The sequence below is a fragment of the Chamaea fasciata genome, unplaced genomic scaffold (assembly GCF_029207755.1).
Source record: "Chamaea fasciata isolate MVZ Bird 193981 ecotype frontalis unplaced genomic scaffold, bChaFas1.0.hap1 SCAF_1, whole genome shotgun sequence".
Lineage (NCBI taxonomy): Eukaryota > Metazoa > Chordata > Aves > Passeriformes > Sylviidae > Chamaea > Chamaea fasciata.
The window spans coordinates 43231687-43247676 of record NW_027094086.1 but is presented as its reverse complement, the minus strand read 5'-3'; the positions used below and the strand labels follow the sequence as shown (position 1 = coordinate 43247676).

The following is a 15990-nucleotide window of genomic DNA, read 5'->3' as shown; positions in this document are numbered from 1 at the left end:
GGTTAGACCAGATGATCCTTGAGGTCCCCTTCTAACCTGACATTCTGTGACTGTACAATTCTCTGACCTCTGCTTTATTGCCTCAGAGATTCACAAGTATTAGAATGTATACTACTTTGGTTGGATTTAGCCTTAACAAAATTGCCTCTTTAGAAATTTGTGCCCATGGTATTTCTGAGCTCTCAGAGACCATCTCTAATTAGAGCACAGGAAAATGCATGCTTAAAAAAAGATTCCCATGCCATCAAGCTGTACCTCTCTCCAGTGATCTGTTCACTTTATTTAGAAATAGACATCCATATAAAGACTTGTATACAAGTATATTTATGACCAGAGAAATACAGATTTATAAATATGGGTATAAAATGTACCAATAGAAAATCTATTCATAGCAATAGATATGTTTGTGTAAACTTGAATTAGATTTGTATTTGTTTCATATTGTGTAACAAAATATAGAACTGGACCATCATAAAACTCAATGCTGACTTTATTTTTAATAAATGCTGCTGGAAAAACAACCTTGGCAAGTTCAATCTCAGCTACTCCCTACACAGCCTTCCTAATCCTCTACTCTCTGGATTTTTCCTCAGAACTGATTTCTGCTCACATCTGTGTGTACAGACAGGGAGAAACAAATGCATCCACCACATACTCACATAGGAAAGTAGAATAAGTAAAATTTTCCTGCCTTGAAGGGTGCTGAAGGGAGACAGTTTTCACTCTGAGCAGGAACAATGGAGGAGTTCAGAGAGTGGTTTCTCCTCATTTTTTCATTCAGGTTCAAAGTGTAGCTAATTGCAGTATTCCCAAGAGGTAGTCAGACAGCATGGGAGACTAGATTTCTTCCTGACCCACAAGACAGAAATATCTTTAAAGAAACTCCTTACTATTTGTGGGAGTTGGACTGGTGGGGACTGAGAGTGGGTTGGCCTTGGCCGATACTGAAGGAGGCATCAATCTGAGGCCATAGGAAATGGGAAGCTAGGAAGGGAAATATCTTGTTAGGTCATGGTGAGAAGGAGGGGATTGTGGGTATATATTATGTTAATGCAGTTGCGCCATATAAAGTTATGTTCTGAGTTCTTGTTTATGACTGGTTAACAATGTTTTGCATATTAGGTAATGTTAATGTTCATTGGTTCACTGTTCTGTAACAGAGGCTATATATTGCTATGTCTAAAATTGCTATGCCACATTTTTGAGTCTTTCAAGGTTGTCCCATACTGTGTTTGGCTTATACTCTTTTGTAGGCTCAGGCTATTATTAAAGTTGTTTTTCAGGCCTACTCAATCATTCCCATCCCCATTTCAATTGCCACCCTGGCTGGTTGGGTTCAAGTTGCTTCACCAGTGACAATTATTATGATAAATTTATTCAGCAAGGAAGAAAGAGTTCAAAAACCAAAGAGTTATTTCTCTTCTATCTGCCTACACATTAAAAGAACCACAGACACTGGTGCTAGCATCTGCTGTCCCCTCGTGTGTGTGTACTGGATGATCAGTTAGGCCTGGGATCTTTCTGGCCAGTCTGCTCATGCCCAGGCGTTAGCCAAACCACAAGTAACACAGGCTCCTACAACATATTTCAGCTAAGAAACAAAGGGCTGCTGTCCCATTACAGCATGCTTGATTGGGACATGCCAGGTTTGGGAGATCCCTGTTGTTCTTCTCCCCAAAACCATATTGCAGAATCCTTTTCTACTCACAGAGGATCACATCAAGCATCTACAGTAAACAGCAGATGCACTAGTAGGCCTCAAAGAAAAAAAAAAAAAAGCCTAAATGAAAAAAAAAGACATAAACTGAACAGAACTGCCATACAGATTATTGACTTGCATCTGGGACAGAACAATCCTGGTTGTGTGCACAGACTGGAGAATGAGAGGCTGGAAAGCAGCACTACAGTGCCGCAGAAAGGGACCTGGGGGTCCTGGCCACTGGCAATTTGAACACGAGCCAGCAGTGCCCTGGCAGCCAAGGGGACCAACCCTGTCCTGGAGAGCATCAGGCACAACATTGGGCAAGGGAGAGGATTGTCCCGCTCTGGTCTACACTGGGATGGCTTGACCTTGAACATCATGTGTAGTTTTGGGCACCACAATATAAAAAAGACATTAAACTATTAAAGCATGTTCAAAGGAGAGCCATGAAGATGGTGAAGGGCCTTGAAGGGAAGCATTATGAGGAGTGGCTGAGGTCACTTGGCCTGTTCAGCCTGGAAAAGAGACTGAGGGGAGACTTCACTGAAGTCTGAAACTTCCTTATGAAGCAAAGTAGAGAGGCAGGTACCAGTCTCTTCTCTCTTGTGCCCAGTGACAGGACTCAAGGCGTGAAGCTGAGTTGGATTTGTTTTAGTTTGCATATTAGAAAAAAGTTATTCACCAAAAGGGTGTTTGGGCACTGGAACAGGCTCCCCAGGGAAGCAGTCACAGCACCAAGCATGCCAGAGTGCAAGAAGCATTTGGGCAATATTTTCAGGCACATGATGTGGCCCTTGAGGTGTCCTGCACAAGGCCATGAGTTGAACTTGATGATCCTGATGGGTCCCCTCCAACTCAGCTTATTCTACAATTCCGTGATTCTATGATTCTACAACTCTATGATTCCACGATTCTATGATTCCATGATTCTGTGCTTCTAAGAACTGGACTACTCTAAACCAGGCATTACACTGGAAGGGGTTTTAAGAAACAAAAAGGACAAATAGGCTACCATTAACCACCCAAGTAAATTATCTATCCAGTAGAAGTTCTTCTCAAAAAACTCTGTTCTTCTGTGTGGCCATGACAGTGTCAGAGCTACCTGTAAAATGCTAGAAGTGTACACAGTTTCCTAGGTGGTGAAAATTTGTTTCTCAGAAAAATAATAGTTTTACCATGTCTACCCTTTCCTTTGAAAAGCTGCATTTAAAAAAGTTCCTATTGAAACCAACACTTTACAATGTCAACAGAGATAATTAAGTTCAAGGATCACCATGGAACACTCTTTCTTTAATTATTATGAAAAACTTGGCCAAGCTGCTGTTTCACTCTTTGAAATCTACCTGTGCTGCTTGCCTTTTAATGCTGTCACCACCATTTTTTCAACTTCTAGTGCAAGCAATCATTTTAGGCCCCATTTTTTCCAGGGGGTGAATGGAAGCACACTGCTTAATAGATGGTTCAGAGAAGCAAGAAATATTTGTCCTTGCTAAGAGGCTTTACAACATCCATGTCTTTAATTAAACTAGGACGTATTTGCAGAAGATATAATAATATGTACAACTGCAAGTCTCTGACTTGCAGTCTTACAGGAATAACCAGGGATTATAGCCTGTTCCAGGAATCTAAGAACAGTTCCTAGAAAGAACACATAACTAGTACAGAGCTGCAGAAATTTAGTATAAAGCAAAAATGAAGATACAGGAACAGACAGAGCTTGGCTAACTGGCTGAATTAAAGCTTATAATCACTGCATAACTTGCCCTGATGGTTTAATTAAAGAGACAGTAGCAATTTCAGTGCCCACATTAACTACTCCAGAATTAGTTCAGCTACAGAGTACCTATTATGAAAACATGCAGGGTGAAACTTGGTCTCCACTGGAGTTCATATAAATTCCCATAATTTATTTCAGTAAGATTTTCATTGCACCCATCTATTTTGGAGAGCATCATGCTGGGTAAAATATCTAAAAACCAAGTCACTAAAAGTCAAAGTTCTTTTAAATTTCTGATCCAAATACAATCCTTGGACAGTTATCTCAGCGGTATATCTTTTAAAAGATGGAGGGATACCTTTTTAAAATCTTTTTACCAATTGTTTTCGAACAGACAGAAATCCTGGAAGATGTATGCAGACCTGTAAACTATTCAGAGACTATTACTAAGAATTACAGCTTCTTTATACATATGCAAGGAGTCTTTTTTAAAACTGATTTGAAAGCATTGTTTCCTTCCATTTACTTTCTAGCTCTCTAGACCACACTGCTGCTCTCACTATTTATACCACCTCCTTTTGAAGAGGGCTTATTGCTTCCACTCCAAGTAATTCACATTAAGAGTTCCCACATCATGTAGTTCTGTCTCGCCATTCTCTCTTTGACAACCTGCAGCATCAGCTCCCTTCAGAATAACCATTCACGAGATACTTAAATAGTGTGACACAACAAACTCACTGTATGTCTTTGCCAGTTAAGTCATTAAAATTTTATTATACTTCATTTTTTGGTTCTTCTTGGAACAGTAACTTCGTGTAACTGGAATGTCATCTCTCTATTTTGTTTCTCCAGAGGAAAAAAATAAAACTATTCCCAGTCTGCATCTCCTAATTTCTTTTCCTAGCAAACTAGTAATAGCGATTATCACTCTTAAGATCACACTGTTGATATCATGGTTTTATTATAGTTTCTCAAAGCAAGAAATCAAATTTTCTAATCAATTATTGCCCTGAAGTACCTATTACTATTGTCTTATTTAAAAGCTGCTAGTGAATCACAAGCTTTTTTCTGGTTAACAATCTTGTTTGAATCTCCTTGCCACTGTCTATGCTTATGCGAAATTCAAATATCAGAGTACAAAAAGCTAAGCATAGAGGTTTGAACTCGACATTCCAGTGATAAGGAACTACTAATTTTATATAAGTTTAACAGTCTATAGCAGGGATCTTGGATGGTTATTAACAGGGATCACTCTGCCTTCTACTTAGGGAACTCTACCCAGTAAAGCACATGAGATAACAGAACAGCTAGAAGCTCTGTAGAAGCAGTCACTAGTCCTCTAGAGATGCGTTAAACTGACTCCTTGATTTATGTCACAAGAAAGGAAGCTCGTAAAACACTGAAGTTAAACTGAAGCACTGAGGAAAGACTTTAAACACAAAGATGGAACTATCCCCATAAGCAGGAGCCCCTGCAGTGGAGACTGATCTCAAGGCAATCTTTCTGCTGGAAAGCCACATTCTGGCTACAAGGCCAGCATCCTGATGAAGGTGAGAAAAGCTTCTTGGAGCTGACTTAAGGCATCTATTTCTCTTCAGTTCTGTGCACTTAAATCTGAAAGTTGTATATTACATAAAACTTTTATCTTAATTTATTTTATTAGTAATGTCAATGCTTACAACTGAGGTTCGGAACTGGTTTCTCAGCATCACACATAGTAGAGCCAGCAAAGGTAATTAAACAGTGTTCTCCTTCACATCTATTCCCAGAGTGGGTCTGAGTAGCTACTGAAGTCTGCCAGTCTGTCTGACAAGTCAGTCTGGAAGGCTGCTCCTGCAGTGGTCAGAATTGGTCAGTGTCCACCTGGCATGCAGCAGTGGAGAGACTTCCTGAGCCTCACACACTTCCCAGCAGGCTGTTAACCAGTCACCAAGTACTAAAAAACACTTGTAAATGAGTCAAGCTGTATTCTAATCTGTGCTGATGCTAAATTTAATTGTTCTTGCATCTTTCTTGTTCTTGTATCTTGTGTCCAGTCAGCCTGCAAAGCAGCTCTACCATCTTTCTCACAAACCAGGCTATCAGTGTTCAGGAATTCTTGGAGAATGCTGCTGGAGTTTAGCCTATCCTGAAACTTTCAGGATGATTGCATCTTTTTTTCCATCCTGTTCTTAAGAAGTGCCAGAGATGGCATGTCCCTCTGCCTCAGGACAACCAATACAGTGACTATCTAGCAACATTAAACCAATTATTTGAAAACACCTCTACACAAAACTCAGGAAAATATATATAACCACTTCTTATATGTTTCAATATTACAAAACACTATGCTGCTGAAAAAATACTAATTTTTTCTTGTAATCGCACTATTTGCATCTGGTTAAAAAAATACTACTAATTTTAAACATTCAGCATTACAAATATTTTTTATCAAACAATAAATGCTTCAAAGAAATTTCCATTAAAAATATCTTTCACAAGTCAGCCCAATGTCTCCAGGGAATTTCTTGTTCAAAAAAAAAAAAAAAAAATTAAGAGCTTCCTTAATTAAAATATAACACAGTGTAGAATCAATGGCTAAATTAAATTTCTTTAAATCACATTCTTTCACATTCCTTTTCCTAAAAAAAAATTGCTCTATTATATTATTCTGTGGTATATGTAATAGGAAAAAAAAAGGGGGAGTCAATGCCTAGCATGCCTTTTAACAGTAACTGTGAAAAAAAACCTCTGCCTCTACTATAAGGAAGTAGACAAATTAAATCAAGCAATCTGTGCACATAGCCTCTGCTAAAGTCAATTGGTATATATGAAAGGATAAAATGGATAAAGTGCCTTTACTGGAAAGCAAATTTAAATCTTTGTAGCAGAATGCCCCTCCTTTTATTTGATGTTAAAGAGAAATAGGAGGAAACAACCTGAGATATGCTAAGATAAGGGGAAAAGACCAAATAATATCAACCCAAACCAAACAACACTTTGAGAAACCAGCTAAGCTTAGTTACAAGGATTTGCACACTTAAATCAAAAGCAGACTGCCTCCAGTACGTGCATAAGGAAGAGATAGCTTGATGGGTAGTAATATTGCCAAAGTGAAATACCTATTGTTACAGGACACATACAACGCTAATACAACTATTCTGAAGATGCAAAAGGATACAGGTCTGCAGCTAGCCTTTTATATGAGAGCAGGCTTCACTTACCCCTAGACTGCTGATGTAAAAATGAGTGGCTGTGAATAGAGTGAACGGTCTGCAAGCATTTTAGCATTACTTGTGAAAAGATAATTCTAATTTCTCAGCTATTATTGGCTGCAAGTATTCCCTGATGTAATTATGGAGTAATAGCTGAGAACCTGATTGTAACCAACAGTTAGTAGTTTGTTGCTAACAAGGCAAACATGACAAACAATTTTGAGGCAATTATTGTCATTACAAGCCACACTCAATTGTTCAAGGCAAGCGTAATAGAAAGTGACAGTTGTGCAGCTGGGAGGGTGGTGCGGGAAACGAGATTGTTCTCTGGTTGCAACAGACCACTCAGACTCTAGCAGAGAGTCTGCTCAATGCATAATTCATGTTTAATAATATTTTAGTCTCTAAAGCAAATTACAGTATAAGATAAGAAATAAACAGACATGTAAAAAAAAAAATCCCCCAAGTTATTATAAGAGGGAATAAGACACACAGAAGTAACAGGGAGCAGGGGGGAGGATATTCACTAAAGAAAACTCACAAGATGCTTGCAACTAGCAAATGTAAATACCGTAACTCTACATATTAAAAGAGTCAGTTATAAAAGCAATCCATTTGCTATGCTTCAGTGAAATGGGTGCTCATGTCCAAATCCCAGTTTGAGACTATTGTACGATTAGGTAGGTCCAAGATGGACGAAAGAGTGCTTTCCATTGAGAAACATTGCTTATTAATTCTGAACAAATTTGAATTGTCTGCAGAGTCAAAGGAAGATTTTCATCTTTCATACAATAGAAGTGCCTCATGTAACAGCTCAGTATTCTGATGACAACGCACACAGCAGCTGCCTCGTCAGCAGCCAGTCCATTAAAATACTTGATTTGCTGAAAATTCCACACAGCTCTCCTTAACGATATTAAGGGCTGAAAGTTTCTAACACAGCTGCAGAAACATTTCAAGTTCTTGCCCAGGCTCAGTAATATTCATTGTCAGGGACATTGTAGCACTGCTCAAGTGTCATAACAGTGTCACTTGTAGTGTCTTTTTCACTGATACAGTATCGTTTCTAAAGAAGCCATTAAAACACCACTGAAACTAGATTTCCAAAACTCTCCGACTTTCTGGTTATGTTTCACCATTTTCCTCCTCTTTCTTAAACCAAAGAATCATAGAATGTTTTGGGTGGAAGGGACCTTAAAGATCATCTAGTTGCACCCCTCCTGCCATAAGCAGGGACACCTTCCACTACAGCGCATTGGTTTATGCAAATAATAATCCATCAAACCAAATCTGATGAGCTAAACAGCTCCAGGTGTAGCTCCACTGGAGGAAAATAGCATCACAAGCCAGTTTCTCAGGTACACTTTGACTCTACTTAGGTGAAGATGATACTGATTTTCTCAGACAGAGCAACATTTTATAACTAACTTCCTGTCTAAAGAAACCTCTGTGATTTTGACATCTGTGACACACTTCAGTGCAGCCCACAGACTTACTCAGAACCATATATGTGTGACTGCACTGTCTTTTTCTTTATTCAGTAAGAAAGCTGGTGATTGCTAAAGGTGGCAGATCAACAGCTGCAGAGACAGGAAACCTTTGCTTCTGTTCATCACATATGTGCTCCTTTTCCACTGCCACGAGACAGGCAAGTATCTTAGATTTTCATTTTTAGAAAACTAGTATTTATCATTTCAATCTGAGTGATAAGAAGTGAGATTATTTCCCAAAATGTTGCAAATTTCAGTGGCTTGAACAAGACTGAGAGATCTAAATATATCACAAAATTGTCAGATCGCCTGGTCCTAGCTCAAATGTAATTTTAAATGGTCTGCCATTTCCCCAAAGAAAAAAAAATAGTGATTTTTTCTATCCTCTTTATAAACTAACATTCTTAATCAGTGCAAACTCTCCCTATTAAGCAAAAATTACCTTTTTCTTCACAGTAAAATGCTTATTAATTTGCATGTCCAATGTCTTGCATAAAGTATAAGCACTATCAACAACTTTAATAGCATTTTAGCTTTGTTGATATGGATCTACAGATTGCAAATGAAAATAGTCAAGTCACAAAAAGTTACTAAAACAAAAAGGCTTTCTAAAAGTATACAAGGTGGCATCTAGGAGAACTGATGGACTGCTTTTAATTTTTATTTAATATTTTTATTAAGGCTTTATGACTTCATGCGGTACTTTCAGTCTATCCCATATAACACAGAATGTTAAGAAGGTGCCTTGTTTTGAAGTCTAAAGAAGTAAAGGCTTTTAGTAAAAGATATCTTAACTCTGTGAACAGTTTGTCTAACCTTTAGTGGGCCTTTATTGAAGTCAAGTGGACTTAGACCTCAAACAGAACAAGGACATTTGTAAAACTTTCAGTGCTTGAACAAAAATTAAAAGCACAATACTTCTTGATGTAAATTGATTTTATAAATTAATGTAAAATAACATTTCCACTGAAAACTCTTAATTACCAGCAAAAAGGTTGCCATGGATTTAATGCTGGGAATCATCTGCTCTCATGTTGGCGTTGCTACCACTCACTTTACTCAAGATCAAGAGCAGGGCCAATACATTGTCAACAGCAGAAACAATTTACTACATTATGCTCTTTCACCAATCTGTTTTCACTTTGGCCAGCAGTTAGTGCTTGGACTCATATCTCTTGAACTTAAATTGCTTTGAGAGGAAAGAAAAGTCAGTTTATAAAACAGGGAGTCCAGGTTTCAGTGGAATAAAGACAAAAGCAGAAAGAAGTAAAACAGTAGAACAAGTTCAGAATGAGAAGATGGAACTAAACTCTTGGCTTGGACTTAGTTCAGAGAGAAGAATCAACAGCAAGTCAGCACTCTTGCATAGACAGTCAGTTTTGACAACTTCATCAGCTAACATTACTTATTTCAGATGAAGCCATTGTGTAGAGATTATAGCTTTGATGCAGGAAACAGGTATTTAGATGGCTGACTCCAATACTTGCATCTGTCACAAACAGAAATGAGTGAAAGGAATAGTAAATGTTAACAGCCAGGTTTCCTACATCTATATTGTGTAAAACGTGGCAATTTGAACATGCCAAGAATCGAGAACTGACACAATCCAAGTGATCACAAACTACTCGAAGACATAATCCTCCATTGTATTACAATATTATTGCTAAATTTTCTATAAATTGAAAAAAGTACAACCAGGGAAAGCCTTTTAATCTCTACATCTAAACTGACAGCATAACCTCCATTAAAGGTTGACTTCTGACATATTTTGCCATGGTTAGCTCCTATGAGCTCCTATATGTCTCCACACAGTGCCTGTGAGAGGCAGTTGTGTATATATATATAAATATATAAAAACATATAACCACAATTTTCTAAAAACAAGATTGAAGAGAACACAGTGCCTCCACTCAAATCCAGACTAATCACTGATTTGTTTTGGTATACCTCAGTGCAGTGAGAAATACTGAAATCAATCCTGCATCTTTCACTGAGTTACAGCCAAATAGTCTCATCCCTGACTTTTACTTGATAGCTCACATAGTAAAAAACAAACAAACAAGAAAAAATGCAATGTCAAATTTATACTTAATTCTTCTCACTTCTAGGGTTATACATGTTCTTAACTTCCTCTAATCAGAGCATCCCCCTACAAATCTCATGTCTTGGTAACTAATGAAATCCCACAGTGAGGAGGGAAACACACCCAGCTGTTCTGCACAGGGCTCCAGCTAACAGGCAAGGGCAGCAAAAGTCCTATTTTCACTCAGGGTAGAAGCTGTTGCTGCTCCTTGGAAGACATATCTTGAGGTCATTTTTCACTGCAAAAAAAATTTTTTTTTAACAGATTGAACCACTAAAAAACCAAAAAAGCTCCTTTATTTCCAACTCAGTTCACAAACCTTGCCTGCTGTCTGTGGTCTCAGACGGGCAAAAGGGTTTGATCCAGCAACATCAGAGCCCCAAGAGCATTATTAAGAGAAAGGAGAATTAAAGACAGCTCTCAAGTGAGAGCTTTGCCAGCAGATGAGTTACACACAGGGCTCACTCCAAAGAACCTGCTTAGGACACAGTACTGTGTCATGCCTAGGGAAGCAAGAAAACAGGGGCAAGCAAGAGGCAAGGAAAAGAGAAAGGAATACATGAGCAATTTGCAGCTCTATTATCCAGCTGGCAGCTAGAGAAAACACCTCTGAGGCACTGGTAAGCAGAGAGCTATACCCCATTCCCAGCTGGGGAATGAACCAATTGTAAGTTAGAGCTCCTTTCCTTTTCTATCTCCCCAGGGAAAAGAAGCAGCCATTTTCCAGCTCCTACCCCATCGTTGCAGCAGCCCTGCAGGTGCTCAGGGTACTGTTTTCAGCCATTCACCAGCAGGTGTGACTCAAGACCCTGTTATTTAATACTGTACAAAGGCTAATTTAAAGTGGGAACTGTCCTTAGTAGCATTGCAGTAACTTCAGTACCATGGATACAATTCACCAACTCTCCACACTTTTCATTACTTCCTTAATTCCCTGTACCCTTTCCACCTTGTAAGTTTAGCACTGGTATTATGAAGCCTCAGTCCACTTGCAGAGCCCAGGACTTTTGTGTAATACCAGAACCCATCTGCACTGGGCAAGTATGCACCTTCTGTCTCTGTGCCCTTCCTCCTCAGCATTTTTCTCACCTACCATGGCATTTCTGGGTGAAGAAGTCAATTGCTTTCAGCTGATACCGTGAGTTGCTCTCACACTTGCCTCTATTCTATTTAGGTTCAAGTAACCTAACCAAGAGAAACAAGACACAGTACTGGGCTGGAAGACATTGAGAAACCTCAGGTCAAATTTTCTAGTATGAGCTCCGTCATGGACTCTCAAATAAAAATGCCTGTCTAAATAGGATGCAAGTACAGCCCCAAGGGATGAGGCTATGAAAGCATCACATTTCTTTTACATAGACAGTGTCAGTATTCTGAAGCTCTGATAAACTGAACTGGAAGAGGAGCCTCCATCTATCCCTCCATAGCATGGCCCAGCTCACTATTATATTCCTCTAGGGTACACAGATTGTTTATATATGAGTACCAAATCAATTTAAATCCATAGGAAAAGAAACAGGGGATGTACCAATATATTCTCATGCTACTTCAGATGGAAAACCAGGTAAGTAAAGTGATTAAATACATCACCTTCAGGTACTCTGGAGCTGTCCTTAATCCACCCCAGGCAGCAGCTTTCCTAATGATTCCCATTTGCAAATTATCTTCCCAAAGAGAGCATGCTTGGGGCAGCAGCTCTGTGCTGTCCCATTCCACCTCAGACACATTTCCAGCTGCATGTGCACAGGCAACCTTATGCAACAGCAAGTTTTCACCTGCCAGGATGCAGCAAACACATTTCTGATGAGGCAAATGCCAAGTGTCTTTATCTGTAGGCTGAATGTGGTGGCTGACATAAACTTTCATAGACATGCAGAATGTTTGAGGGAAGGAAGAAATAATCACTTTTGACAGAGATTCATGCTTTGGTGATGATTTTGGTGTGCATGCGCTATAATTAAGGATGAAATTTGTAAAATTTTACAATACAGCCTGTGACAGCAAAAGGGGTTGTACTGCTAAATTCCTTTAAGTTCCCTTTTATTTTCCCTCCTTCTTGTTCCAATTTTCCTTCCTCTACCTCTCATTGATTTTCTTCCAGTCTTTTTTCCTGCCCTCTGCTCTCATTCTTCTTCTCCCCCACTTCTCTCATGTCTTTCTGCTGCTTGTTCAGCCCCTTCTCCCACATTTGAATCAGCAGTGTTGCTATAACTAGCCACACTTAAGTTTACTACCTGACAACAGAAAAGGAAAACAATGAAGCAGGAACAGAGCTGCTATTTCAAATCTCTCTATCAGCAGATGCTTTAGCCAGAAGATGCAGCAAAAAATAGGATTGCCTTAGGAAGGTGAGCAAGTACCATCTGGGAGGAAGGGAAGGAAAGCTGAGAGATTTAAAGCCATGCTGTAAGATCACACTGCCTGAAGTTCAAAGACCACAGTGGATTTATTTCCCGTACATTTCAAATAGCAAGTGACAGATTTGCAGCATTTTATCATTCATACTTTGGTTCTAATATGATTAGATGTGGCACATGAATCTGGTTGCAGCAGGTGTTAAGATATGTATGACAGGCATTTCTTCACAGGTTACTGTACTGAGCTATAATCTTTATTTCAGCTATATGCATGCATGCAATTATTATTAAGAAACTAGATATGTGAAACATCTACAGCATAGTATTGCAGTGAAAGCCAGATACATTAAAAAATGGCATCTTCCTAAGTATCCCTGAAACCTCTAAGTTAGCAGTATTACTGTAATATTATCCCTGTTAAAGTCAAATTTCAACAGGAAAGTGAACTAACTTTTCATACATCATGTGCATCAGAACTTCTCCTTTAGTGAATATGTGTAGACAGAAATTAAGTTAAATGTTGAAAAAAAATTGTGATAGCTTGAGGACAGTCAGACAAAAGGCAGTTGTGGTTAGAATCTGACCTATCAAATTATCACAGACATCCTACTCCTTCCTTTGTTTGGAGAGCAACCCAGCTGAAGATCCAACCAATCACCAGGTCCTATCATTCACTATGCACCACATCCATTCTCACCTAAATATCTTACCAGCTAGCAAATGACCATGATGCATGAAGTGCAAAGCATCCAGGTTAGTTGTCAAATCCCATGTATTTAGTGCTCAAAATAAATATAACAGTACTTCTGATTTGGCACACGTGATCAGGAAATTCCCAAGTAGCAAGTACAGAATTCCAATGTGCTGTTACTAATGGCAATAGAATAGAATAGACATTCATGAGCCACTGACACAGTCTGTAGTAGACAGGCTATTTGTGAGCTCCATAATCCAGAAGAAAGTTCATTCCAAACCAGACTCATTTAAATTGCTATATAACAAGGACTGAAACAAAACACTACACACCTATGCCCCTCCAATGCAAAGTAAGTCAGTTTTATCTCTGACCAAAAAGTAGCTTTGTGTTGTAAACAATAAACAACATTCAAATGTGCAATGCTGCTCACTGTTTTCTCATCTTTTGCCTCAATTTCTCCATAGGAATTTGTTGTTTTCATCATTTCTTCTGAATATCACATTCCAGTTCCTATCTCCCAAATAACCAGTTTTTGTGACACTACTCTCCCTCCTTGTAAAAACAACTTTCTCAGCTTTCTGGGTTGCCTCAGAAAGGTTTGAGTTTCATTAGCTTTTATGCCTGTGCATGGTCACACTACAGATATACAGATATATAGATAAAAATAGATATAGATATAGATATAGATATAGATATAGATATAGATATAGATATAGATATAGATATAGATATAGATATAGATATAGATATAGATATACACAAACAGTAAGATAATACTACTTAACATATATAGTGGTCTAAGCACTCACCTGTTGCATTAGCAACAAATAAATTAACCTGCAAAAAAACCCACCCTAATTTCTTCTTCATGCTGAGATATAGGGAACGTGTGTTTCAAATTACCTAATGAAACATGCTATGAAGAAAAGCAAATTCTAAATGAAAGCACAGAAAGGAAAAAAAAAATCAAAAAAAAAAACAACAAGGCAATGACACATTCTCTGTAAAAAATGAGAGCCTTACCATCCTGCTGGCCCTGGAGGTTCTGAGGACTTTGCATTCTCTCCTCCAGATTTGAGCTGAGGTCAGAGTTCACAGCAGACATTCTAGTTGAGTCACTCATATCAAACTCATCACTTTCTATAGAACTTTCATCCTGCCAATAAAAAGAGACATGCCACAAAACATGGTACACTGTTCACAATATATGGGCAGTTCATTCTCTTCCCATTTGTTTCACTCACAACCAGTGTGGAGTGTAATCATGCTAAATATTTTTGTATATAAGAAAAAAGCAGAGCATATAAAGAAGAAGAAGGAAAATACGGCATTTATGTCGTATGATAATCTGACAAATATATGTTCAACTATGAGGATACTACATAGTAGTTCCACTGTGTATTCCAGAAAAGAATTAGTAACTAGAGACTCCATACCAAGCCCTTGTTATTCAAATTTGGCTGAGAAGATCTCCCTAAATTCCCTGTCTGAATCCTTTACCTTTTCCACATGGAAGTCAGTAACCCTGTGAGTGATCACTGTCCTGGTTTGAGCTGGAATAGTTAATTATTTTCTTAGTAGCTGGTACACTGCTATGCTTGGATATAGTATGGGAATAATGTTGATAACACACTGATGTTTTGGTTGTTGCTTAGTAGTGCTTACTCTAAATCAAGGACTCTTCAGTTTCCCATTCTCTGTCAGAGAGCAGGTGCACAAGAAGCCAGGAGAGAGCACGGCCAGGACAGCTGACCTGAACTGGCCAAAGGGATATTCCATAACATAGAGCATTATTCCCAGTATTAAGCTGGGAGGAGTTGACCAGAGGGAGACTGGCTGGACATCATTCAGTGGGTGGTGAGGAATTTTATTTGGCATCACATGTCTTTCTTGGGTTCTATTCCTCCTTCTCTCTCTCTCCTTTCATTACAATTAGTAATAGCAGTACTGGCAGTAGTAGTAGTAGTAGTAGTATATTTTACTTTGTTTAAATTATTAAACTGTGCTCATCTCAACCACTGGGTTTTTACTTTTTTTCTGTTTTTCTCCCCCGTCCCACCAGAGTGGGTAGAGGAGTGAGCAAGCCACTACATGGTTCTTAATTACTATCTAGGGTTTAACCACAAAGACTCACAGGAAGATATTTCCAAATGGCAACCTGACCTAGTAAGAATCCATGATCAAATTCCCTTGACATGATGTCACACTTACTTACACCGTGTTTAAAGAAGCATCTGTGAAAATGAGAAATCCTATAAAAGTTCTGAGCATGGTCATGACAGTCAGTGGCAAATAAAAGTAATATAATCACAGGAGAATCACTGCAAATTTATTCTACATTCTACATCTTTAATATGATTTATCAATCAAGTCCAATTACAGAGCATTTAACAGGGATGATAAAAGGACGAAAAGTAAAAATCCTGATCATTATCCCTATTTATAAAAGAAAACAGTTTTAGACGCAGTCCAGAAAATATTAAAATACATATTTAATTTCAGTTGCTCCAGTCCCACTGAAGTTCACACATCCACTCATGGATTAGAAATTCAGTATCCACAAGTCTTGCTTTGGAAATGGCTGAGGCAATGTACAAACCTAAGGCAATGTATTGTAACAACTTTTCTGAGATGGCTACTCCTATTAAGAGGAAAAGTACTTGAAAGAACTTAGAGGAAAATATGGCAAATAGTTTTGTACATCCTGAAAATGTCTGAAACACTTTTCCAATCCTTTTTTTTAGCATTTT

General features: G+C 38.4%; 1 protein-coding gene across 4 annotated transcripts in view; it reads right to left on the bottom strand.

Annotated features, from left to right (window-relative positions):
* Positions 1–15990, bottom strand: part of NOL4 (nucleolar protein 4) — a 190175-nt gene that overhangs the window by 123909 nt on the left and 50276 nt on the right. For 3 of the 4 annotated variants that reach the window (XM_066181863.1, XM_066181880.1, XM_066181872.1), the window contains exon 5: positions 14264–14396. In XM_066181863.1, the coding sequence (XP_066037960.1) occupies positions 14264–14396 (133 nt within the window). Of the gene's footprint in view, positions 1–6622; positions 6682–14263; positions 14397–15990 lie in introns of those variants that run through there. The other variant, XM_066181888.1, reaches the window with a different exon arrangement.